The 24,374-nt window shown below is 43.5% G+C and overlaps 1 protein-coding gene across 1 annotated transcript in view; it reads left to right on the top strand.

Moving 5' to 3' along the window:
• SYNE2 (spectrin repeat containing nuclear envelope protein 2) overlaps nucleotides 1–24,374 on the top strand; it is a 175,578-nt gene that overhangs the window by 141,634 nt on the left and 9,570 nt on the right. The window contains exons 97-103 of the mRNA XM_065683130.1: nucleotides 1,801–1,959; nucleotides 2,973–3,139; nucleotides 14,920–15,082; nucleotides 18,976–19,163; nucleotides 19,326–19,476; nucleotides 19,970–20,152; nucleotides 21,304–21,441. Of these exons, the coding sequence (XP_065539202.1) occupies nucleotides 1,801–1,959; nucleotides 2,973–3,139; nucleotides 14,920–15,082; nucleotides 18,976–19,163; nucleotides 19,326–19,476; nucleotides 19,970–20,152; nucleotides 21,304–21,441 (1,149 nt within the window). The remainder of the gene's footprint in view (nucleotides 1–1,800; nucleotides 1,960–2,972; nucleotides 3,140–14,919; nucleotides 15,083–18,975; nucleotides 19,164–19,325; nucleotides 19,477–19,969; nucleotides 20,153–21,303; nucleotides 21,442–24,374) is intronic.

Below are 24,374 nucleotides of genomic sequence, written 5' to 3' on the forward strand. Positions count from 1 at the left end.
TGGGAATGCTCAGGTTGCTACTGCATCATGCTGTAAGTACAAAATGGAGCTGCTACCAGAGCACCTGGTCCAAGGAGAAAGTGCTCAAAGCAGTGGCTCGAAGGGGCTGTGTTCCTAGAAGCTTGTCTGGGAGATTTTTCCCAGTTTACCCCCAGTCTGTACTTCTTAGCCAGCTGAAAGGTGCTTCTTGCTCATAAAATCCTGCCTTGTCTGTGCTTGGCAGGCAAAAATTGAGTCAGGATTGTTTCAGGATTGCAACAGTGGTTTTGCTGACATGCATAGTGTCTTATTCCACTGACCAAGTTAACTTGTCTCAGCACATGGGAGATTGGGGGTTGGAACTAAATGATCTTAAGGTCTTTTCCAGCCCTAATTATTCTTTGATTCTATAGGATGCTGCAAGTAGTAGAAGAAGGATGAAGGATTTACCCTTCATACCTCTGAGGCTGAAGGAATGAGGGAGCATTCCAGAGCAGAGGCCTTCTTAGGGAGCCTTTTTGAGGTCCCTGGGGTCTCCAGGAGGCTTCTTCCCATTCAGAACTTTAAAGATGGTCTCTCTGTGTCCCAAGACAGTGCTTTCGGCTCATCTCTTTGCTTAGATCCGCATTAAAGATTCAGAAATCACTTTCATTCCCCATTCCCTGCTTAAAAAAGAGAAGCACAAATTTAAAGGACAAAAGCAATATATTGGGAGATCACTTGGTGCCTCATGTTTTGATCCTTGTGTTATGTGGAGCTGTTCTTGCTTCCACACTTAAACTTGACCCTGAGATATAAAATAGTGTTAGAGATTAGCCTAGCAGAATCACTAATAGAATTTTGAGGAGTCACATGTTGTATATGGTGCACATGAGATGTGAAGAGGGAGTGTTTCTTGCCATTGGGTGATATTTAGAGTGGCGATTTATGGCCAAGGCAAGCAAAATGCTCAGTCTTTACACAGAGTTCTTTGTCAAGGGTAAAGGATTAGTTGTTTGTCTTGTTTTATTTTAGTAGAACTTTGACCATTTTTCGCTTCCTTTGTCCCATATATCTTAGTACAGGAATCCATCAAAGTAGGTAAATTAATAAAAATGTGTTATTTAAGACCCCTAGGCTAAAAACAAGTACTGTTAGCTAGTAGAAGAGTGACCCTGCTTCTTTCTGAGATGTTGGAGCAGTGGTACTAGCTTTGGTGGCTCAGGCAGCATCAGATCTTAATTTCTCTGTCTAAACAGTTTGTTTATCCATCATGACAAATGTAATTTTGATGGGAAAAAAATCCATAGTTCTCAATAAAAAGGATAGTTTTTTGATGCTGATTTTTTGGAAGCTCTCCAAGAACCGGTGAGCAAACGTAAAGAAAAGAGGGAGGATTTTATATAGACAAAATAATTGCAGTCAGTACTTGCAAAGTTTCTCTTACAGTTGCAGAAAAATAAGAACTTACCTAGCTGTTACTTCTCTTGTGTTATAAATGAGACCATACTAAACAATATGTAGTAGTTCTTTGTTTGGAATTTTCAGGTTTTCACTGAGGAATATTCAAATTGTTATATAAGCTCGTTATGTATAAAGCTGTCACTTGGTTTAATTCTTCTGAGGGAGAGAATCTGGCTAGTCAACTTTTTGCCCTGCTATCCAAAATAAGCCGCAGTAACAATCTGCTTGCCAGCTTTGAAAAGGAAGCTAGAGATATTTGATAACTGCTCTTGCAAAATGGAATATTATCAATGCAGACTAGAAATTAGAAGGCTCATAATTGCTGGTTCCTTCCTGAGAAAGATGTTGCCAGCAGCTGATGTGTGTGTTTATCCATAGGTGTCTCTGCGTAAGCAGGAGATCGAGGACAAGCTCAATGCCTGGATTGTGTTCAATGAAAAGAATAAGGAGCTGTGCGCCTGGCTGGTACAAATGGAAAGCAAAGTATTGCAGACTGCAGATGTTAGCATTGAAGACATGATAGATAAATTGCAGAAGGTAAGTACTAATGCCACTTTTCTTCAATTGCAGTCTGATAGCTCATTATAAAGACACCATTCCTCATTTCTTCCTTGGCTCTCAAAAGCAATACGTGATATAAAACCGGTATGTACAGGCTTTTATGAGAAGATGAGCTTTTTCTAGGATCAGCTCTTACCTTCTTCTTGATGTTTAGACTTGGAGCATAATGCAAAACAGAAATGCTGCCTGACTGCATTTAGGCATGGAGCGTGATGTATGTGAGTGGGGGGGGGGGGTCTGGGTTGTTGGGTGCCAGATGTACATACAGCGCTGCTCAGAGCTTTCCTTGCTGGTGCTCAGCTGTGTCCTGGGAGCCTCACTGTTCTCAGCACCTCCACCCTTGTCAGCAATTACAAAACTAGTAGTCAGAGGGCAAAGAAAAGATGGAAGGATGGGTAGGTGTTATGCCAGGCAAACAAGAAGTTAACACAACCAAAAAGAAAACCTAAATCTCCCCTTTCTCCTTGGTAGCCAGTGCAGTTAGTGCTTTTTAATACTTTTGTATTAGCTTGATTTTAAACAGAACCATTATTTTGTTGCAGTGTTGCTCCCCATGGCTTAAATGTCTCGATATCTAATCCCAGGTCTTCTCTGGATAATACCAGCAAAATAAAGCCATCGTTGACTTGAATTGGGATTCTTTTGAGGTAGCTTGATTGAAAAATTATGTTAAATCAGGAAAGCAGATACAAAATTAGAACATTAAACTGCTATTTTTAGGAGTACTTGCTCCTGGCACTTGCAAGTCTCTAAGCTGCTTATGTTTTTCATAGTGGCTTCATTGTGAGAGTGCTTTTCCACTGAGGTTTGGTTTTGTTTTAGTTTGTTTTAAGTGAAAGAGTTCTACATGCTAATGTAGAAACCTCAGTCATGGCAAGCCAAACCTGACCTCAAATCACACACATGGGAAAAGAAACTGATAGTTTTGTTTTAGTTTTGTTGCTTTGTTTTGCCCAAGAATTAACCAATGTTTGTGTGTATTTTATCAGGATTACATGGAAGAAATAAATCTGTTCAGTGAAAATAAGCTTCATTTGAAACAAATGGGCGATGAGCTAATAAAGGCTAGCAACAAGAGCCGGGTTGCAGAAATAAATGATAAACTCAACAAGATCAATGATCGATGGCAGCATCTCTTCGATGTCATCGGAGCACGGTAACAAAATCATTTTCAATGTTTTGTATGAGACAAGTTAGAGGCCAGTGCACTTGACCATCAGAAACAGATTGACATGACTTCTCAGTTCTGTTGAAATTTATTGAGTGTCAAATTACGCTGAAGTTAATGTTTTTTCATTACAACTTGTTGCTGTATTGTGACACTAAATGTCTTAATTTATTTGATGGTTAGAGGGCAAAGCGTTAAAAAGTCATATGTAATATAATTTTAATGGTAACTGCATAAAAAGAAGAGTCAAAGTGATTTCTTTGTTGCATGTGTTGAATTGCAGCTTAATTTTAAGGCGGTGTGGTAAGAGTTCATTTTGGCTCTTAGGAGAGTCTCCTGTTTTAAGACAAGCCTGTGTTTCACCCTGTGTCTGAATGCAGAGAAATTTGAGATAGACTCCTGGCCTACCTCTGTAGTCAGTCATATTTATATAATGATAATGTTCCTTTCTTACATTCAAAAGTGTATGAAATTTCATTTAATATTAGTGCTATTTCTTTACTCAATCTCTTTCCTAAAAGCATCTGGAAGACCATGCCATGAGTTTATTTTTTAAATTCAGGATTTTCTTCATGATCATGAAATGGAAAATACTATCAGTTGAAATTAAAACAAAAACCAGCATAGTCTAAGCAATAACCTCTTTTTAAAGGATTTAACATCTTTATTATAATTGACAAAGCTAAGAACATCATGATCATTTTAGTATTAGCCTTACTGAGATGATGCTATTTCACTGTTATGTCTGAGTTTTTATCACAGCTTGGGAGGAGGATGCTGGGTCTCATGGCCTGTCTGGGTTTATTAGTAAGCCAGAAATAGTAAGGTTAACATCAAGTTAGTGTTGGTCTAAACTTCTTTCTGAAGGTTTTGCTTTGCCTGTAACCACCCTCTCTGAACCCTCAGACACTCTCTTGCTTAGTTAGCTTTTGGGACAGATAAGGCGGGTGGTTGTGCTGTGACAGTGTACTGCTGAGTGTGCTGGATCTTAATCAAGAATGAGATCTGAATGAAGAGTGACACATGAGCTGTGAATAATTAAGAACAGAAGCTGCCTTCTTAAGATGTAACACTTAGCAGATAGTCTTGCAACAGTTGTCTCTAGGTGTCTTTGTGCTTGATATGGTGTAGGAAAGAAAGGCTCTTACAACAGCACTTTTTCTGTTCAGATATTAGGGTAACATGTCACTTTTCAAGCACTTATGATCATGTTCTGTTGTGCATTAGTTTTGAATTGTAATTTTAAAATGCAGATCAAAATTCATAATTTTAAAACTGCAGTAAACATGGCATATTTCTAGTAACCTTTAGGAAAATGTGCTAAGGAACTGATAGAATATTTTAAGAGAGATCTGTCAGTCTTAAGTAGTCTGTGACAGCAGAGCACTTGTTTGTCTACCTGGGATGTCTTAAATCTTCACCTTCAGACAAGTGTATGGTGGTGCTTTGAGGTACATTAATGCAGATTTGCCTAGAGCATCAACATAGCTCCCAGTATTGGATATCTAAATGGATATTGCAGCTCTTGGAGAGTTGGTGTGATGCTTTATGCTTGTTCCCATGTTCTTAATCCCAAAAAAGGTCTGGAACATGACAGTTTCTGCTTGTGGTTTCCACCAACTTTGTGCTCAGTGCCAGAGTAATGAATTTGAAAGGACTTGACTAATTATTAAGCAGCTCCCTCAGTGGTCCTAAGTTATCAGGCAGCCCATTGGGCTCTGCTGGTCCTCTCGGATTTAATTAATACTCACGGAGGTTCAGCACTTTACAGCATGGCTGTAGCACATCTCCTTCCTCACCTAATCCATCTTGCTTGGGCTTGGCTTGCAGATCAGCTGTTCTCAGCTCCTCAGTCATCACTAACCTTCAGGCTGGACTCTGACAGTAGAATCTGTGTATGGTCCTAAAGGTCTATTTTGCCCTATTTACAACCTTCCAACTTTTTGTTTCAAGATTCCTGCTTTAGTGGTGGTTTGAAGGAATTAAATTAGGCTTCAGTTGACTGGAATTTACACCTCAGTCACAGGTATGCTTTGGGGTACTTGGGAGGAGGATCTTCCTGTGCTTTTCGGTAGCCTTTCAAGTTCAAGTACTGGGGGGGAGGCAGCAGTTCTACCGATCACTGATGTGCCATAAGTTGGGCCTCTTGTGGGGGCAGAGCAAAGGAGCCTTGGGCTGGAGGCAAGATGAGCTGTGAGCAGGGATTGTAATGTCCCATGCTGACAAACTGTCTCCTTCTTCTTCAATTTGCTTTGCAAAAAAACCTTAAGAAAATACATATTGTATTTAAGTTGTGTAGGAAAAGCTCATGAAAATAGAGTGGCGGCAGAATATCATGTTTGGTCCCATTGCACAGTTCAGACAGCCTCACACCATCTCAAAAATCCACAGTCACCAGTTTCATACAGTGATAGAACGGGTGGGCTCCAGAGAGCTCAGAGCCTGTGGGACATGTTACAGGGGCTATGAAACCACTGCTGTCTGGCAGAAGAGAAATTGCAGCATTGCACAACTGCTGCTGTAGCAGCATACTGGGCACTGCTTCATTTCTTGGGGAAGATGAAAGAGATGGAGGAGATGCTTCAGGGAAGGGACTACCAGAGGGCTGTGGAAGCTTTGAGACAGCTGAGGTAGGAAAATGCTGCCTGGAGAGAAATGGTTGATTTTGGCTGTGACAGGGAGGCAATCTTGTCTTGGTCCTGAAGAAGCTACTTGTAGAAACTTATTTTTACAGCACCTCCATGTGCTATGAAATGAGAAGGTGGGAGGAGTATAAAATAATCTGTATCCATAATGGAGTCTAAATGAGATTTATAGCAAATATCAATTCTGTGGTTTCTGATGTCTCCATGACTGACCCTGAAACCTTGAGTAACATTTTATCTTCTCTATAGTGTAGCATATGGCTGTATGATAACAAACATGAAACCAAACCATTCTTGAGCCAATGTGTCAATGCAGAGCATTCTTCCAGACAGTTTGTTTCACCTTTTTAAACCAATAAATGTCCTGGGACAGATGGACAGATTAGGTGAGCTCTCCATTTAGTCCCTGAAGTGATTCTCATAGTTCATGGTGACAAGTTCAGATTGGCCATATGGTGGCACTTGCAGGACTTAACACTTCCATTATATGCCTGTGCTTGGCTTTTGTGGTGACAGAAGCTTTGCTGCATGTGCCGCAGCCAGAGGGTGGCTTGGTGCAAACTTAGAAGTCTCAGAATGTTAATTCTTACTGGGATAAAGTAACCATCAAGACACTGGCACACCTGGAAAGGAGAACAAATGAATTTCTGTTCAGCTTGAAAGATACTCTTATCAGCAGAGACTTCTTAGGAAGTCTCTGTTGATAGAGCAGGAATGCAAACATGATAACAGGCAGAAAGGGAGCATTGGGCTATATGTAAGAATGGACACAGCAAACCTCTTTTGTTCTCTTGTCACCAACCTTGTAGCAGCACTCTGTCAGAAGAAACTGCTGCATGCTTGGTATGCACTTGATATATAACAGTAGAAGGAGTGCACATGCTGCATGCGGGTGGTAGACCGCCAAAACCCCTTTGAGTAGGATTTACATCCCCAGCCATGAAGTAATGGGCAAGAATTGCAGGGAACTGTGGTGTGCATGGCCATGTTCCTCAGTGTACTTCCCTGGCCCATTCGCCACTGATACCAGCTTCCCAGTCCCACGGGGAAGTGTTTGCCTTCTGTGTTGATGTTTGCATAGTGCCTGCTGGCAGGCTGGAGGAGCATCCATGTGCTATGGGAGGATGTGTGCACTGCCTGGCATAATGAGCGCAGTGTGTTGGGATTTTGCTTGAGCCTTTATTAAAGCTACAAGCTTCATCAGGGGCTTTCTCCAGCAGAGCTGGGTCTGCAATATTGTCTTTACAGTAACACATGTTGCATTTCTGTACCTCAAGGCATCTGGCAGCTCTTCTCACTGCTGCTAAGCCGTGGATGGGGGATGCCATTTCTCAGCTGTTCTGGCTGTGGGAACTCTGATGTGTTTTCTTTACTTGGTGGGTCTGGTCCATGTTTTCAGCCTTGTAGAGAAAGGCACATTTTTTGTGTACATAGCAGGAATTGGTTCAAATGACCCATGAATGTGAGCATGAAAACAGGGAAGCCAGCAAGGCCAGATGTGCCTGCTCATTCTGTTAAATGTTAATCCTCAGCAACTAGTGTTTAGAAGCTTTCAGCCATCGTTGCAGTATCCAGGAATCTTAAATTGCCACAACCAAAGTCATCCCCTTCCTTCACACTTGGGAGATTCATGGTGTTTTCAGCCGTTTTCCTGCATACCCTAGCTGAAATTCCCAAACAGCCTGAAACTGCAGGTTGCAGTAAAATGGTATGGAATTGAAGTTCTCCAGTGACACCACTCTGAGCTATGCAAGGGCTCCATGGAGGTTTTATTTATATAGCTACTGCTCTGTGCCTACCCTTCCTCCCTGCACTGCACTGCAGCTGGGCTGCCACACCAGCAGCAGCTGGCTTCACGTTGGTAGGCACAGGGAGCAAGCAAGTTCACAGCGCCTCTTGGCTGGTCTTTCTCTTTATTTTCCACCACATTGCTTATTACCCTTTGGCAGGGCAAACACTCAGGCACCACGTGTTGGTGTGTTGTCTTACCCTGCTGCAGCTCACAGTCAGTTCAAAGGTCTTTTTAAATTGCTGCAGATCAGTATTGCGTGGCAAGGGAAGCAAAGTATGCTGCAGGGAGGCCCCCAGGTGAACGTTAACAGCCATGTTCAGCAGAGTTGTGCTGGTTTGTGTCAGTACCACTGTAAAAATCTCATTCTTGTATTTATTTTGGTGGAAAAAAAAAAAAAAAAAAAAGTAAAATATCCGGACAGTTGAAGTCTCCCTTGCAAAGTGCTTGATTTCTTTCAGTGTTCTCCAGTCTCCCTGTCCTTTAGGGATTATGCTTTTCTTCAGTGCAAAACCTGTGTCAGAATTCATTATCTTATTAGGCAGGATGGTTGGACTTATTTTGGTTATGCAATGTGTGCCGAGGTGTGCCAGGAGCAGGGTGAGCTGGCTGTGCAAAGGCAGTCCTTGTCTCCTGCATGCTTTCACCATTCCCAGTGCCTGCCTGTCAAGCTGCAAGCATTATTTCCCCATTTTCTGAGATGTACCATTTTGAATGTGTTTTTGAACCTCCCCGGGCCATGATCAGGTTAAACTGCCAAGTGACTGGGCATGATTTACCTGTGCAGATGTCTGAAGCTCTCTCAGTGGTGTGCAGGGTCTTCCCAGGCGCTTTTTATCCTGCCATGTATTGAATGAGTGATTGGCAAGCCAGTACAGGTCTGTGGAAAATTACCTGAATACTGAAAAACCTTTGCATTTTTGGTGGGATTATCATAGCTTCCTTATTTTTTCCCTGATACTGCCTGGGTGGGGAGTGATTTTTAATCCAAGGTTCTCTGACTTCCGCCTTTTTTTCCCACCCCGTGATCTCTGGCAGTCATAACACAAATCATGACATTGTGTTTTTCACAAATGAATGATGACATAAATGAAGATTAGGGGTTATTTTGTCCTCCAGTATAACAAGCTACTTGCACTGGGAGGCCTTCTGCCTACACTGGAAGGTTAAAGAGAGGACAGGTTAGTGTGTGGGAGATCTAATTCATGCTTAAATACCTGGGATACAGTGGTGAAGGCGTGAGAGCAGGGCGCAGGGGAAGTAAGGATATATCTGTGTGCGTGGTGCCTGTGCGTGGATGTACATTTTCTCGTGGTGTTTTGGGCTCACTTCAAATTGACTCTGCTGCAAATCATCCGGGTCCGAGGCTCCAGTCTCTCTCTTTCACAAGAATGAGCACCACATCTACCTTTTTCAGTGCCGAAGCCTCCAGCGTGCAACCTTTTTGTCGCCAGCTGCAGGCAGCCGCTCAGCTGCGTTTCCTTCTGTGCTAATTCTCTTGTGTCAGAATAAAGCTCTCGTGGCTTTGTTCTGAGAAGGGATGCGACCATTTGCCAGGTAAAATACCAACCCAAAATGCAGGGGTTAAAACTGGGGAGAGCTACAGTGTCTCCCCACCTCGGGGGTCGGGGAGGAGGATGACGGGCGAGCCTCCCCCCCGACATGCGATGCTAAAGCGATGAATAAATAGGGCATCTGTGGAGGAGGGGTTTCCTCTTCCATGCCTGCCGTGGTTGCATAGATGGTTGGTCCCCCTTGCAGCTTGGAATTCGCAAGCTGAGGAATGGTTTTTTCTTGCAAACCGTAAGTGCTATGTTGGTAGGCGGCTGCGGTCGCGGTGGGGTTAGCTGGAGCAGGCATCGCTGGCGCACCGGGTCTGGCCTTGGCGGGGGGGGGGGGGGGGGGTAGGGCACCGATGAGCCAGTGGCTCCCTGCGATTCGCCTTGGACAAGTGGGTGAGGGGAGATGCGGCACGTTAGCAGGAGGAATAGTGCTCAGACGCCTCTCGCTTAAAATCAGCCGTGTTTAGGGGCTTTGCACCCACGGCGGTGGAGGGCTGCGACGACCTTTTGGGCTCCCTGGCAGGGTAACATGAGAAAAGCCTTCTCCGGCACAGGCGCTGTTTGCTCTGCTTACTGTGCTAACACAGCCCACAGACACTGGGGCTTCCTGTCATTGTACTGCGGCCCCGTGCTGTACAAAGAAACAGCCTTGCATTTTATATGAAGGCCTAAAATTTGCCTTTGACATCACCTCTCCAGATCAGGTCTTTTGTCCCTCACATGGTTAAGCTCAGCCGGCAGCTTACTGAACAAAGGTTTCCTGGTCTGTGCATCTCATTTGCTTCACGGGATGGTAAACAATCCTATCAGCTGGCAGGGCAAGTTCAGCTCCTCTTCTGTTAAAAAGAAATGTATGTGGTATCTTCTTCTGAAGACGTTTGTGCTTGTGAAGGGGAGTTTGGAATATATGTCAGGATGTTTTTCATCAGGCATTAAAATTTGAATGTTACTTTTTACCTTATTTGAGCTTCCCTATACCTTTTAATGCAGCATTTTGGCAACTAATGCGATGCAATTGCTAGGCATTTTGCGATTCTTTGTGTGAATACATTTCAGTGAACCTGAGAGTACCTTCTACTCCTATATACTTCCTGAGTAGTTGCTACAGAATATTCTGTATATTTGTGGGGCTGTGCGGTTGTTCAGCCTGAAGCAGCTTAACACACTTCTCTTGTAACCCAGTGCTGGCAGCTTCATGGAGGGTATTAAGATTCAAATCCAATCTTGAGTCAGGTCAGTTAGTCCTTCTGTTCACTTTTGCAGCCAGCTTTTAGTTATAATCTACTAGTTTTGTTCTTTTTCTGCCATTTCTATTTTGTTGTAAAGATTAAAACATTTAGAAACTGGCTTTTTTTCCCCGGCTTATTCCAGGCATCTTATGCATGTGTCCAAACACTGTTTTGGATCAGGATATCTTTTAAGCTGGGCCCATTGCAAAGTACAACAGATGTTTGAGTTTGTTGGGGTTTTTTTGTTGTTGTTGTTGCTTCTGGGGGCATGTTGAATGGTGGGTTCTCATTGGGAAGTCAGCTGTATGTAGGTAGTCCTTTATTCAATAATAAGTCAGTTTTGCCTGTTTGACCAAGTAACTTGAGAATAAGACTGTAGAGGAAGAATTCAAGCAACAGTGGTGGCAGCCTCTTCAACTTCTGGGTAACTGGGAGGAGCTGTTTCCTTGAGCTGCTGCACTTGAACTTTTATTGCTCTTCATTCAGTGTGTGTTGGGTGGGTGATTTGTTACCTGGACGTTGGGGGAGCTTTTGCCCCCAGGCTTGGAGGCTTGCACTGTGTACCCCCTCCAAAGCTCCCAGGAGGCCTGTCTTTCTGAACAAATAGTGCCTTCAGGATGTATCTCAAATGAGCTGATGAGGTTTCTTTCATGCAAAGAGCAGATAATTTGCAAGAATACTGACAGTGTGCGGAAATGCAGCTGAGAATGGTTGTTGGGAAATACTTTTGTGATTGTAATTAGTGTTTTATGTTTTTCTTTGAGCTGTAGCCGGTAAACTTGCAGTTCCCTGTGACTTCTGTTGCTTCGGTGTAGAACCCTACCAGCTTACACTGGGCTCTTTGTCTGCTGACTGCAGCAACAGCAGATCAGGCAGTGTGAGCATCTGGACATGGCTACCTTCCTATCAACACACTGTGCTAGTGTGAACTTCTGTTAGGGTTTTATTCTTCTCTAGCTGCTTAGCTCAAGTTGGAGATTAATGATTTAGAACATGGAGAGTGGTTAAATTACTGACAAATGGCATATTCTATCCAGAATATGTAAAAGATTAAATTACTAAATTACAGTGAGGTGTCTGTAATGGCGATTGCTAGAAAGTCAGTATAAGGCTGCACTACCAACAGTGTTGCTGTCTTTGATACTGTTGCTTCTAGTAACACTAGTAGATAAAGCCCAACCTATTTATGGTAATAATCACTAACTTGGATTTTAGAGTGATGCCTAAGCCAAAATAACACTCTTGGGGATTCTTTTGGTGCAGACCCCCCACTTGGGTTCTAAAACTCTTGGTTTTTAATTTTTTCCATGTGCTGTCAGAGAAATTTATTTATAATCTAATATTGCTTTGTTTTTCTTCCTTTGCTACTTTCACCTACCTGTTATCCAATATGCAGACTGAAGAAAGATATCTTGCAACCCCTGAGTTTTTCTGTAATGCAGCTTCATGATGGCAAAGAGGTGGATACAACAAGAGAAGGGGGTACAGGGAAGCACAGATGATACTAAGCACAGTAAACTGTTGTCTCAGGAGGTCAACTGTGGCATCAGATGGTCCCAACACGTTCATCTCTTGCAGTTCACCAGAGAGACATAACCAAAGCACTAGTGAGGAATGTCACAGAATGTGCAATGAATAAATTGTCACTGGATACAGCCAGGGAGGGACAGCTCAGCAATGGAGCCTTGCTTTCCTCCTGACTGGCCTGAAGTCATGCGAAGTTAACAATGCAACAGCATGGGTGTTTGGTTCAGACTTTTCCCCAGGCTTGGCTCTTCTAGTGCTTCTTCATGTATCATATCTCTCCAGGAAGAATAGTTCCCGAGTCACCTGTCTTTGGTGGGCCACATACCCTGGGGAGTCACAAGCCCTGTTGAGCATCAGAACCAACTGGATCTAAAGTGACTGGTGAGGCAGAAGCAAGGGATAGGTTGGAGGAAGAATTTGTTCTCCCAGGTAAATTACTGCCAGCCTATGATAGCACAAGAAAGTGCAGTTACAGTTACCAGAGTATGACATGTTCATTGAGCACCACTTAATAGAAGCAGAGCCAGGAGCAGGAAGATTTATATAGCAGCTGTTTGCTTGGGAGCCAGATGCATTCTGCATGCAGGGTTGAAGTTGGGAGCAGAGCTCTGAAAAGAGCTTGTTAAGGAAAGTGAGAGCAGCTAAATGCCTTTCTTATCCACTGGCTTCCTCACTGTCAGCTGCAGCAGTAGAAAGTACTGTCAGTGCACAGGGGCAGAAGCAGCTGCTTTCCACTTTACACCAGTATCAATGACTTTGTGGTTGCAAGGAACAAGGTGGACCATGGACTTCTGTCAAATTCTTCAGGCTGGCTTGCAGGGTTGCATCAACCAGCCAAGACTAGTTTTATGTTTTAGAGTGTGCAGAGGTGCTAAATACTTGCCAGGAGTCCTACTGTAGCACTGTGCTCTTCTCACCCTCCTTGTAAAACAACTGAAAGTACTTACTCATCCTTTTGGGACAAGAGGCAGGGGAAGGTGCCTCCCATGCTGTGAATCCATATGAGACTCCAAATTTGCTGGCCTTACTCAGTACCTTCACAATAACGAATAGGACTGAAGAAATCCAGCAGGATCATTTCCCACATCTCCTCTCTAAGTGCTTTACCTTAAATCAGGTCTAGCTGATGTGTGTATCCTCTTTGATTACCTTCTGGTTGCTGAGAAGATGGGTTGTTGCTTAGCAAGTGACATATTCATTATGAATTAGCTGTCCTGTATTTCTTCCATCATTGTATCATATTCTGCAACAGGCATCTGCAAAAGCCACTCTGTTACAGGCAGTTTGGATCCCTCTCCTCTAAAACTTTGTAGAATAGTTTGGCAGCAGGCAGGATGGCGGACCAGAAAATGGATTTTTCTTGCAAAGAAGGGCAGGACCAGCATCCAGGTACCCTGTCAGGACACTGCTATATTGATGTAATCCTTCACTGCACTAGATGAGTTTACATCCCCCCCATGATGCTCCAGACCTAGCCTGCACAACACTGGTGTTGCAAAGTATGTTAAGGTTCATCTCAGACCCCTAGTGATAGTTCCCAGCAGAGGAGGTTAATTAATGAAGAATGTTTTGGCCTTTTCACAGTGCATACTTTTTGTCCTGCGCTTAGATAATGAGGCTAATCTGGGTAGTTGCTAGAATAGGCAGTAACTGAGGGCTTAATTCAGGAATCTGCATTTTAAAAATTACATACAAGGTCCAAAAATCCCTCCCAAGGCAGAGGGACAGAACTACACATCAGAGGAATGCAAGCAGCCAGAACAGCGCAGTGAAGCAATGCTGGCTTAGAAGTGGGGTCTCTCTAAGGCAGGCACGGAATGACTTCACCTGACTTAGCATCTGCGATGTTCATGTTTATAGTACTGCAGGGTAGACCATCATAGTTCGTGGAGACAAGTACGTCCTTTTTGGTACTGTTCATCTCATCTGGTGATTTGGATGTTTAATACAGGTCTGATGGAAATCATGATCTAGGTTATTGTATTTTTTTCTCCATTAACTACAAAGTCTAGATGGCAAGTTCTGATACCAGTCTGAAGTCAGAAGAGAGAAGTGTCATCCCACTGTTGTGCTTTTTAGTGATTTTTGTTTGGAATTGCAATAAATGAGAATTTCAAGGAAAGACCTGAGAGCAGTGAGGTAGTTTAACAGAAATTCTTCCAACACATGGGGTAGCACAAAATGTACAAATGTGCTACTCGCATAACTTAAGGGGCTGGTAAGGGGTTTTGACAAGGGAATATGCCATAAAGGCTGGGAATAAAGAAAAGCTTGTCTGCAGTTTGAGACCTGTGCTACAAACAGCTATAAGAAAAGTAAATGGTCGTAATGGTTCATTTGCTTGTCTCTTGCACAACTCTCTCTAGTGCTTGGATGTTCTCCCTCTTCAGGATTGTTTGGGGGTTTTTCTTTTTTCATTTTAATCCGCCAGGAGAACCTGGTACATCTTCACACATTTCAGCATGTTATTTAGAAGAGCTATAATGTTGTGGCACTGTCAGTTCAGACCTTTGTTCAGGCCTTCTCTCTTGTCAGCATCCATTTGACCAGGGTGTTGGGCCTGTGCTTTGGGAAAATTCTGCCTCCATTGGCAGAGTGGTACCTTTGCTGATTAGAATGGTCCTGTTGGTTACTGAAGACGACACTGGATATAATTCACAGCAGGAAAATCAGACCATAGATACCCATCTTAGTTTAACTGTGGCATGTTATGGTATAAACTCTCACAGAAACAAATGTCCAGGAGCTGACTGAAGAGCTAACTAGCATGTGAAAATTCACTCTGGTCATATAGTTTCATTAAAGAATTCACACAAGAGCTTCCTGCAGCTGTAGAGTGGGACCCTGCTAAGCCAATTTAGGTAGGTTTTGACTAAAACATGGCTCCTGATTTACAGGCAACAGACTGGTGCAACAGTAAGTGCTTCATAAAGCCATGCCTGTCATCACCACCTGCTATCATCATTTCCACTTATTGCAGATCTTTGTAACAAAGTGTTCTTACTGGTCTGCTTAGGGTGAAGAAACTGAAGGAGACATTTGAATTTATGCAGCTGTTGGACAAAAACATGAGTAACCTTCGCACCTGGTTGGCCCAGATTGAGTCTGAGCTTTCCAAACCTGTGATTTATGACATCTGTGATGACCAAGAAATCCAGAAGAGACTGGCAGAACAGCAGGTAGGAAATAGCAGCAGCCAGAGTAAATGAGCTAAAATGCTGCTTATTACATTGGTCCTGGTTTAAAATCACCTGTTTCTTTTCTTTAGCAAGGTCTTCTAACTGTTTGCTTTTCATGGCATATTCCTGCCAAGATGCATTACATGGAAAACTTTCATTTGCTTGCTGTAATTTCAGTATGTTGTTGACTTATCCCTCCGCTTTTCGTCCTCTCCACCCAAGGAAAACATGGAAAATACAAACAAAAGCATTTTTACATTTGCTCAGTTAAGTACAGCAGGTTTCATAATGATAGGCAGGGCACAGGAAGTGGACAAAATACATGAGGATGATTTAGGCTGACAAGGCGTGAAAGCCAGGTCTCCTGCAAACTAGCTGTGACAGATTTAAGTGCTTTGATTTGATATTGGTATATTGCCCTCACTAGCTCAGTTCTCTTCCACTAGTTGCAGGCAACAGAGCAAGCTTGGCAAAGAAGGATGTTTAAGTTTTGGAGGGTGGACTTGTGCAAACACACCTTTGACTGAGGCCTGATCCAGTAAGCAGGCCTTTGATCACCTCAAGGTTGGGTGAGATGGTGCATGAATCCTAGCACCATTGAGTGCTGGTTGAGTGTGTGTAGGCATTTGTCCGAGACAGTGGCTTACCAGGGAGATCTTCAGGATCTATCCTAGTTTTAAATGCTGGAGATGGCAAGGGTTGGGCACAGCTGAATGTGCCAGGTATCCAGCCAGGTGGAAGTGTGAGGTGTTTTGGACAGTCCTGGAGTAAATGTCTGTCTTAAGCAGCCAGGAAGAAAAGAAATGAAACTTCTCCAAAGCACAGACTTGCTGGTGGAGGCAGCCTTTTCTCAGGGCTGTGCTGTAAGTCTGCTCCAGGTCAAAGTGCCTCTGTGGGAAGGCTGAGAACTGCCTGTAATCTTGCCCTTGAGTTAAACAAGAATATTTGTCCTAAAACCAAGGATCAAGATCAAAGCTGTCAAGCATGGAAGCTTTATGGCATCTGCCTTTAAGAACACCTGTGGGTGTTCTTCCTGTCAGTCCCATCTTCTCTCTCAGCCTGCTGCTTTCATGTCTAAGGAAAGATCCCTAAGTGACCCAGACCTGAGGGCTGTGTTCCATGGTTGATATGGCTCTCCATGTGTTTGTGTCCATACATCATGGGAAGGGCCAGCTCCCCTGCAACAGGAGTTGAGATGGCTCCCACCAGCTCCACTACAGGAGTTGGTCACACACCAGAAGCCTTGGTCCGGTGCCTCTAGTGGTTTCACCCTGCATTATGAATGGTTGTATAAAGAACAAAAAAATATTTTCTCTCCATCCAAATGTTTTGCATTCTCAAAGGCTGTGATAAACTGCCAGGTTGAGAACGTTAGGGACGAAGGAATTGTGTCTGAACTGTTTTTATTATGAGTGTTCAAGCTTCAGCTCACTGTAAAGATCCATCATTTGCTGCTCAAAGCTACTTACTGCTTTGTTGTTTGAATTGTTTCGAGCACACCTCTGAGCACCTCTAGACTCCTGCTGCAAACTTTTAGCAGACTGTGTATGAGAAGACTATGCTGATTAAAAAGACCACAGTTTAAAAAAAAAAACAACCCCCCGCAAAAAGCCTCTTTTGCTCTGCAATAGGGAAAGCTTTATCTGAATGTGACAAGTAAAAGGATCTTCCCCAGTTATATTTAATAATTATTTCAGCAAGAGCAGAATAATAGTGAGAAATATGCCCGGCAGGCTTCTTTTATTTGACATCCATGACTGGAAAATCTTTACCTGTTCAGTCTTGAATAATGACATTCAAAAGCATTGTGCATCCACAGAGATGTTTTATAGCATGTTTGTTCAATTAAAGGATGAAGAGTAAAATGTTAATAGTATTAATTTTAAGATTTCAAAGCTGTTCTGGTAATGCAAATGTCTAGCAGTAGCATGTAGTCTGTTTAAGCTCTCTGGGCAATGCTGTGCAGAGTTGGAAGGAAAAGCACCTTTTGGGGCTCAGTGTATGTTCCTGGCTCCATTACTTAGTTTGCTGTGTTTGTTTCATTTGGAATAACACGCTGGAAAATGGCAAGGATTCTGACTAGGGTTATTCTTTGAACCCAGGCATGACTGAAAGTAGTGAGATTGTGTCAGCAACATTACCACAGTGCAAGTAGAGTGGATTTGTAATCTGTGGTCCAAATTCTTATTTTCACTAATACAGCTGTAAATCAGTGCAATTTAATGAATTCAGTAGAGTCTCTCTGGTACCAGTAGTAGGGTAGAGCCTGTGTTCAAAAGACACTGCTGCATCTTACTCAAAAAAAAGCTGTAAATCCTTAGTAAGCTGTCAAAAATTGTGTTGGGTCTGCTTCTGGCAATCTCTCATCTGTGTAAAGATTTTGGCTTCCACATTCCTTAAAGCTGTACATTACCACAGAAACCCACAAGCCAAGTTTTGACTATTTATGGCTCAGACCTACTTTCAGGTACCCATGTAAGACCACTGAAGACTGCTACTGGGTGATTCTGAGCTCCTTGCAGTTTGTTGACTTCTGGGAAGGCCTTCCTTCACCTCTTTTTGTATTTACTACAAGCTGTGTCTGTGTTGGGGCTTTTTTATTTGCTTTATTTCATTTTGGTTTTGTAAGTCTAAAGTAACACCAGTTCAGCTTCATCTGCCCACTGAAATCACTAATACTATTTAATGGGAGTTTCTGTTCACTGTTGTCAGAAAAAAATGTTCCTTTGTGTTTGTTGTTCTAGTGTTATTCAAGCAATAGAGACTGTTGCTTGAATAAGTGTTATCCAAGCAACAATCTTCATATCCTTCATTAGGAAAGCCAGAAAAGGGTTGAAAAAATGGAAGTATAGTGAACACTGTAATTTCATCAATATTTACAGTTGCTAGCATTGTACAGAGCTGTCTTTTCAATAAGAAATACTTAGATAAGGCTTTGTTTTTCTGTTATTCAATTACATTGAATAGGTAGGACTAGATATAGGTACAGAATGAGACTGTGCTGGAGACTATGATGGATATGCAGGCTCTGGAGAAGAAATCTGCAGTGTAGATTAAACAAAGGGTCTTTGCCAGAACCTTTAAAATAGTCTGTCAAAATGGGAGCTCTACAAGAGGGGGTGAGAAAAGCAGTGTAACACCAGCTACTCGTGTGCTGTATTTCTTAATACCAGCCTGTGATCAGATAGTCACTAAGTACATAGAATCATAGAATCATAGAATAGTTAGGGTTGGAAAGGACCTCAAGATCATCTAGTTCCAACCACCCTGCCATGGGCAGGGACACCTCACACTAAACCATCCCACACAAGGCTTCATCCAACCTGGCCTTGAACACTGCCAGGGATGGAGCACTCACAACCTCCCTGGGCAACCCATTCCAGTGCCTCACCACCCTAACAGGAAAGAATTTCCTCCTTATATCCAATCTAAACTTCCCTTGTTTAAGTTTTAACCCGTTACCCCTTGTCCTTGTACATGAACTGTTCTATGAGTTCTCTGTCAAGTCTTACAGGGTAGTAAGCTGATATGAGGTACTGTCATCTTACACTGTCAAATCTAGTAAGTATGTGGCTACTTTTTTGTGTTTATGGTACATGTAAGGTTTGGATTTTGTATGCACATTAAAATTGTGCAGACTGTTAATGAGAAGATAGAACTTTCACTGAAAAACGAAAGCTGAACAATCCCTTTCTTGCATGGTAGTTCTGTTCTGACCTGTAAGCCTGTCATCTGCACAGCTCATCCTGCAAGTCTGTTTTCTAAAGCTAAATAAGCTTTTCATGACACACAAATTGCTCTTTCCCCATCTTCTGCAGCATTTTGGAAGGGTATGTGTGAAGTCTAGCCATGCATGTTTCCTTCTACTCAAGCTATTCTTTTGCCAATGGCAGGATCTGCAACGAGACATAGAGCAACACACCGCAGGGGTGGAATCTGTGTTTAATATTTGTGAAGTCCTACTACACGATTCAGATGCATGTGCTAACGAGACAGAGTGTGACTCCATTCAGCAGACTACCAGGAGTTTGGACAGAAGGTGGAGAAACATATGTGCCATGTCTATGGAAAGGCGAATGAAGTAAGTCTTTTTCTTACCCCTCCTGAAGAAGCCTGGGGCAGCATTTTTAACAAATGCTGTAGCTTTTGCCACAAGCTAAATTCTGAAAAGGAAAAAAATACCAAATTAATAGTTGGCTTGTGATAAAATCTTTCCATTTTTACATCTTCCTTTACATCTTAGAATCGAGGAAACCTGGCGCCTATGGCAGAGGTTTCTGGAAGACTATTCTCGCTTTGAAGATTGGCTAGTATCATCAGAATGGATAGCAGCTAGGCCTAATTCCTCAGAGGTTTTGTACACACATGCAAAGGAGGAACTGAAGAAATTTGAGGTGAATTTTTTAACTTAATTTCTTTATGGTCAGCAGCAGGCTGAATGTCCAGACTGATGAATTCTTAATGTCTATATGAAATGTGTCGATCACTGAAAAACCACCAGTTAGGCAGTGGTGGCATAGAGAACATAAATAATGTGGCCATTGTGTGGCTGCTAGGTGTCTGGCCGATTTATTTGGTTTCAGTTTATTTTTCCTTATTGTGGAGAAGCAGATACTATAAACAGACAAGATCCTGCTTGCAAGTTAAATATTTGCGTTTTGTAGGCTGGAGATTTTTGTGGGTTGAATTTTTTTCTTCTTCTTTTCTTTTCCTAATGAGCTGAGTCTGAGCAGATTAATGAAAATACAGGTCCTTCTCTGGATTTAATTTTGTAGTTAGAAAGTCTGATTTTAAGGGGAGGGCATCATCATCTGTTGTGATACATAGTAGTATCCAGATCCTTTCTCTTACTGGCAAGGGAGCTGACTTCCTTGATTCACCTTGTAGGCATTCCAGAGGCAAGTTCATGAACGACTCACTCAGTTGGAGCTGATCAATAAGCAGTACAGGCGCCTCGCCCGCGAGAACCGCACAGACTCAGCCAGCAAGTTGAAGCAGATGGTACATGAGGGCAACCAGCGCTGGGATTATCTCCAGAAACGAGTCGCTGCTATTCTGAGGAGACTCAAGGTAATTGCACGGTGGGGTGAGAGAGTGAGGAGCACTTACAAGTGTCTGTAGGAATTACCCAAGGGCAAAACGAATACTGGAGCAACTACCTAGAGTTGTTTTTTGTCTTGAGTTACCATTGTAGAAAAGGAGAGCTAGAAAGGTCTCACCAAGTATATGGTGTAAACATATCCTTGGTAGATCATAGAATCATAGAATAGTTAGGGTTGGAAAGGACCTTAAAATCATCTAGTTCAAGCCCTCCTGCCATGGGCTCTTGGTAGTTGAAGACTGTAACACATTGTTCTTCTGTGCTTTCTGCCTGACAGAGGAATGTTGTATTACACAGAAGAATGTATTTGTGACACATCAGTGAAGTGTCCTGCTTGTCCAGTTAAACTGATCTCTGAGCAGATATTCTGTGCTGTGCCCTGGGGAAAACTTATCACTCCCTGACTTGTAATTATAGCAGTGCTGCAAGCAATTGACAGGCAAAATGGTTAGATTCCAAAAGTCAGAGAATGAGGCTGTGAGAGTGCTGACAGGTTTGCTCTGTGAAGTTAGAGTTTGGGATGTTCTGCGATTCCTTTCCTGAACAGTAAATCCACTGAGAAGAAATGGGGTACCACAAGCTGCATGTCTTTTAGCTTTTGTGGGAGATGGCAGCAGCGATAGCTCCTCCTGGCTTCCATGCCAAATGGTACATTAATTGCACTGGCATGGTCATCTGAGATCTAGCTTCTTCATCGGTTTACTAATTTCAATGTTACAGTTTTAAGCACTTTAATTAACGATGGGGCTTGCTTCCTTTGTCTGTCTTCTAAATTTAGAACAAATTAGATGTTAAACCTGAGTCCAAATAACTTACACTGGTATAATGATGTGGGAGAAGATAGCCAGTGTGGAAGCAGGAATATAATTTTATAAGCCCATCTTGCTCTGCCTAAGTTTTACTGTCTCTCTCATATAAAGAATGTACTAACCTAGGACACTTTGTTCCAGCATCACTACAGGAAAGGAGCAGGTTTTATACATGGCATGCTGCCATGTTCCCCGACAGCCCTTAAGGTTAACAGCAATTTTGAAACAAAACACTGTTTTCAGAGGGCTTCTATGACCACCTTTTTTAGTAGTTGAAGTCTTATAATCGTGGCTCGCTTCTTCCTATTCAGCACTTCACCAATCGGAGAGATGAATTTGAGGGGACAAGAGAAAGTATCCTCGTTTGGCTCACAGAAATGGACCTCCAGCTAACAAATGTGGAGCACTTCTCGGAAAGTAATTTTGATGACAAAATGCGCCAGTTAAATGTACGTATCCTTATAAAGTAGTTGTTTAATATCAGCAGCCCGGCTAATCCTATTGGGCTGCCCTCTCTCGACAGAATCATCTTATTTTCTGGAACTTCACAACAGCCAACAGATCTCTGTAGGACTATATTTGTATTAAGACACCACTCATTTGTTAAGGCCTATCCTATGAACCAAGATTAAACCGTATTTAAATTCAGGCTCAGTGTTCAAGCGCTGTTCTATCCTGCCCATTTTTCCTAACACTGAGTGTCAATGACAGTGATATCTCTCTGGGAAAGGACCACATGCAGGTTAACAGTAAAAGCTACATTCCTAAATTCAGGTAGTTTCTTCTCATTAGAAGTTGTTTTGAATTGGCATTAAGGTAGGGTCTCTCCTCTGAGTGCATTGTTTGTAGCTGGGACTTCCAACTGAAAGACAGCAGGTGTGTGCAGTGATTCTAAAGAATCATAGAATCATAGAATCATAGAATAGTTAAGGTTGGAAAGGACCTTAAGATCATCTAGTTCCAACCCCCCTGCCATGTGCAGGGACACCTCACACTAAACCATCCCACACAAGGCTTCATCCAACCTGGCCTTGAACACCGCCAGGGATGGAGCACTCACAACCTCCCTGGGCAACCCATTCCAGTGCCTCACCACCCGAACAGAAAAGAGTTTCCTCCTTATATCCAATCTAAACTTCCCCTGTTTAAGTTTGAACTCGTTACCCCTTGTCCTGTCACTACAGTCCCTGAGGAAGAGTCCCTCCCCAGCATCCCTATAGGCCCCCTTCAGGTACTGGAAGGCTGCTATGAGGTCCCCACGCAGCCTTCTCTTCTCCAGGCTGAACAGCCTCAGCTTCCTCAGCCTGTCTTCATATGGGAGGTGCTCCAGTCCCCTGATCATCCTCGTGGCCCTCCTCTGGACTTGTTCCAGCAGTTCCATGTCCTTTTTATGTTGAGGACACCAGAACTGCACACAATACTCCAGGTGAGGTCTCACAAGAGCAGAGTAGAGGGGTAGGATCACCTCCTTCGACCTGTTGGTCACGCTCCTTTTGATGCAGCCCAGGATATGGTTGGCTTTCTGGGCTGCGAGCGCACACTGAAGCTGGCTCATGTTCATTTTCTCATCGACCAACACCCCCAAGTCCTTCTCTGCAGGGCCTCTCTGAATCTCTTCTTTGCCCAACCTGTAGCTGTGCCTGGGATTGCTCCGACACAGGTGTAGGACCTTGCGCTTGGCATGGTTAAACTTCATAAGGTTGGCATCAGCCCACCTCACAAGCGTGTCAAGGTCCCTCTGGATGGCATCCCTTCCCTCCAGCATTATCAACCGAACCACACAGCTTGGTGTCATTGGCAAACTTGCTGAGGGAGCACTCAATCCCACTGTCCATGTCAGCGACAAAGATGTTAAACAAGACTGGTCCCAACACCGATCCCTGATGGACACCACTCGTTACCAGTCTCCAGCCAGACATTGAGCCATTGACCACAACTCTTTGTGTGCGGCCTTCCAGCCAGTTCTTTATCCACCGAGTGGTCCATCCATCAAATTGGTGTCTCTCCAATTTAGAGAGAAGGATGTCGTGTGGGACAGTGTCAAATGCTTTGCACAAGTCCAGGTAGATGACATCAACTGCTTTACCCTTATCCATCAATTCTGTAGCCCCATCATAGAAAGCCACCAAATGGCCAGGCAGGATTTCTCCTTAGTGAAGCCATGCTGGCTGTCACCAAGCACCTTGTTGTTTTTCATGTGCCTTAGCATGCTGTCCAGGAGAATGTGCTCCAAGATTTTGCCAGGCACAGAAGTGAGACTGACTGGTCTGTAATTCCCTGGGTCTTCCATTTTCCCCTTCTTGAAAATGGGGGTTATATTTCCCTTTTTCCAGTCATTGGGAACTTCACCTGACTGCCATGATTTTTCAAATACGATGGCCTGTGGCTTAGCAACTTCATTCGCCAGCTCCTTCAGGACCCGCGGATGGATTCCATCGGGTCCCACGGACTTGTGTGAGCTCAGATTTTGAAGATGGTCTCGAACCAGATCCTCTCCTACAGTGGGCCCAAGGTCTTCATTCTCACAGTCCCTGCATCTACCTTCTAAGAACTGAGTGGTGCAGTCAGAGCCTTTGCCAGTGAAGACCGAGGCAAAGAAGCCATTCAGAACCTCAGCCTTCTCCAAATCCTGTGTAGCCAGTTCTCCTGAAAGCTTCCTCAGGGGACCTATTTTGTCCCTAGTCTGTTTTTTGTTTGCTACGTAGCTGTAGAATCCCTTCCTATTATCCTTAACATCCCTGGCTAGGTTTAATTCTAACTGGGCCTTAGCCTTCCTAACCTGGTCCCTAGCTTCCCGGACAACATCCCAGTACTCTACCCCGGCCGCCTGTCCTTGCTTCCATTTTTTATAAGCCTCTTTTTTCCTTTGAATTTTCCTCAGCAGCTCCTTATCCATCCAAGGAGGTCTCCTGGCCCTCCTGCTGCACTTCCTTCTAGTTGGGATGCAGCACTCCTGAGCTTGTAGCAGGTGATCCTTGAATATCAACCAAGAGTCTTGGGCCCCCCTACCCTCCAGGACTATATCCCATGGAACCTTACTAAGCAGGCTCCTGAAGAGGCCAAAGTCTGCTCTCTTGCAGTCCAGGGCAGTGAGCTTGCTGCACACTCTTCTCACTGTCCTGGGGATCTCAAATTCAACCATCTCGTGATCGCTGCATCCAAGGCTGCCCTGGAGCATCACATTTCCAACGAGCCCTTCCCTGTTGGTGAGCGCAAGGTCAAGCATGGCACCTCTCCTTGTCGGCTCCTCTATTACTTGTGGAAGGAAGTTGTCTTCCACACAATCGAGGAACCTCCTGGATTGTTTGTACGAGGCCGTACCGTCTCTCCAACAGATGTCAGGGTGGTTGAAGTCACCCATGAGAACAAGGGCCTTGAGCGT

The sequence above is a fragment of the Lathamus discolor genome, chromosome 6, assembly GCF_037157495.1.
Source record: "Lathamus discolor isolate bLatDis1 chromosome 6, bLatDis1.hap1, whole genome shotgun sequence".
NCBI classification, from domain to species: Eukaryota; Metazoa; Chordata; class Aves; order Psittaciformes; family Psittacidae; genus Lathamus; species Lathamus discolor.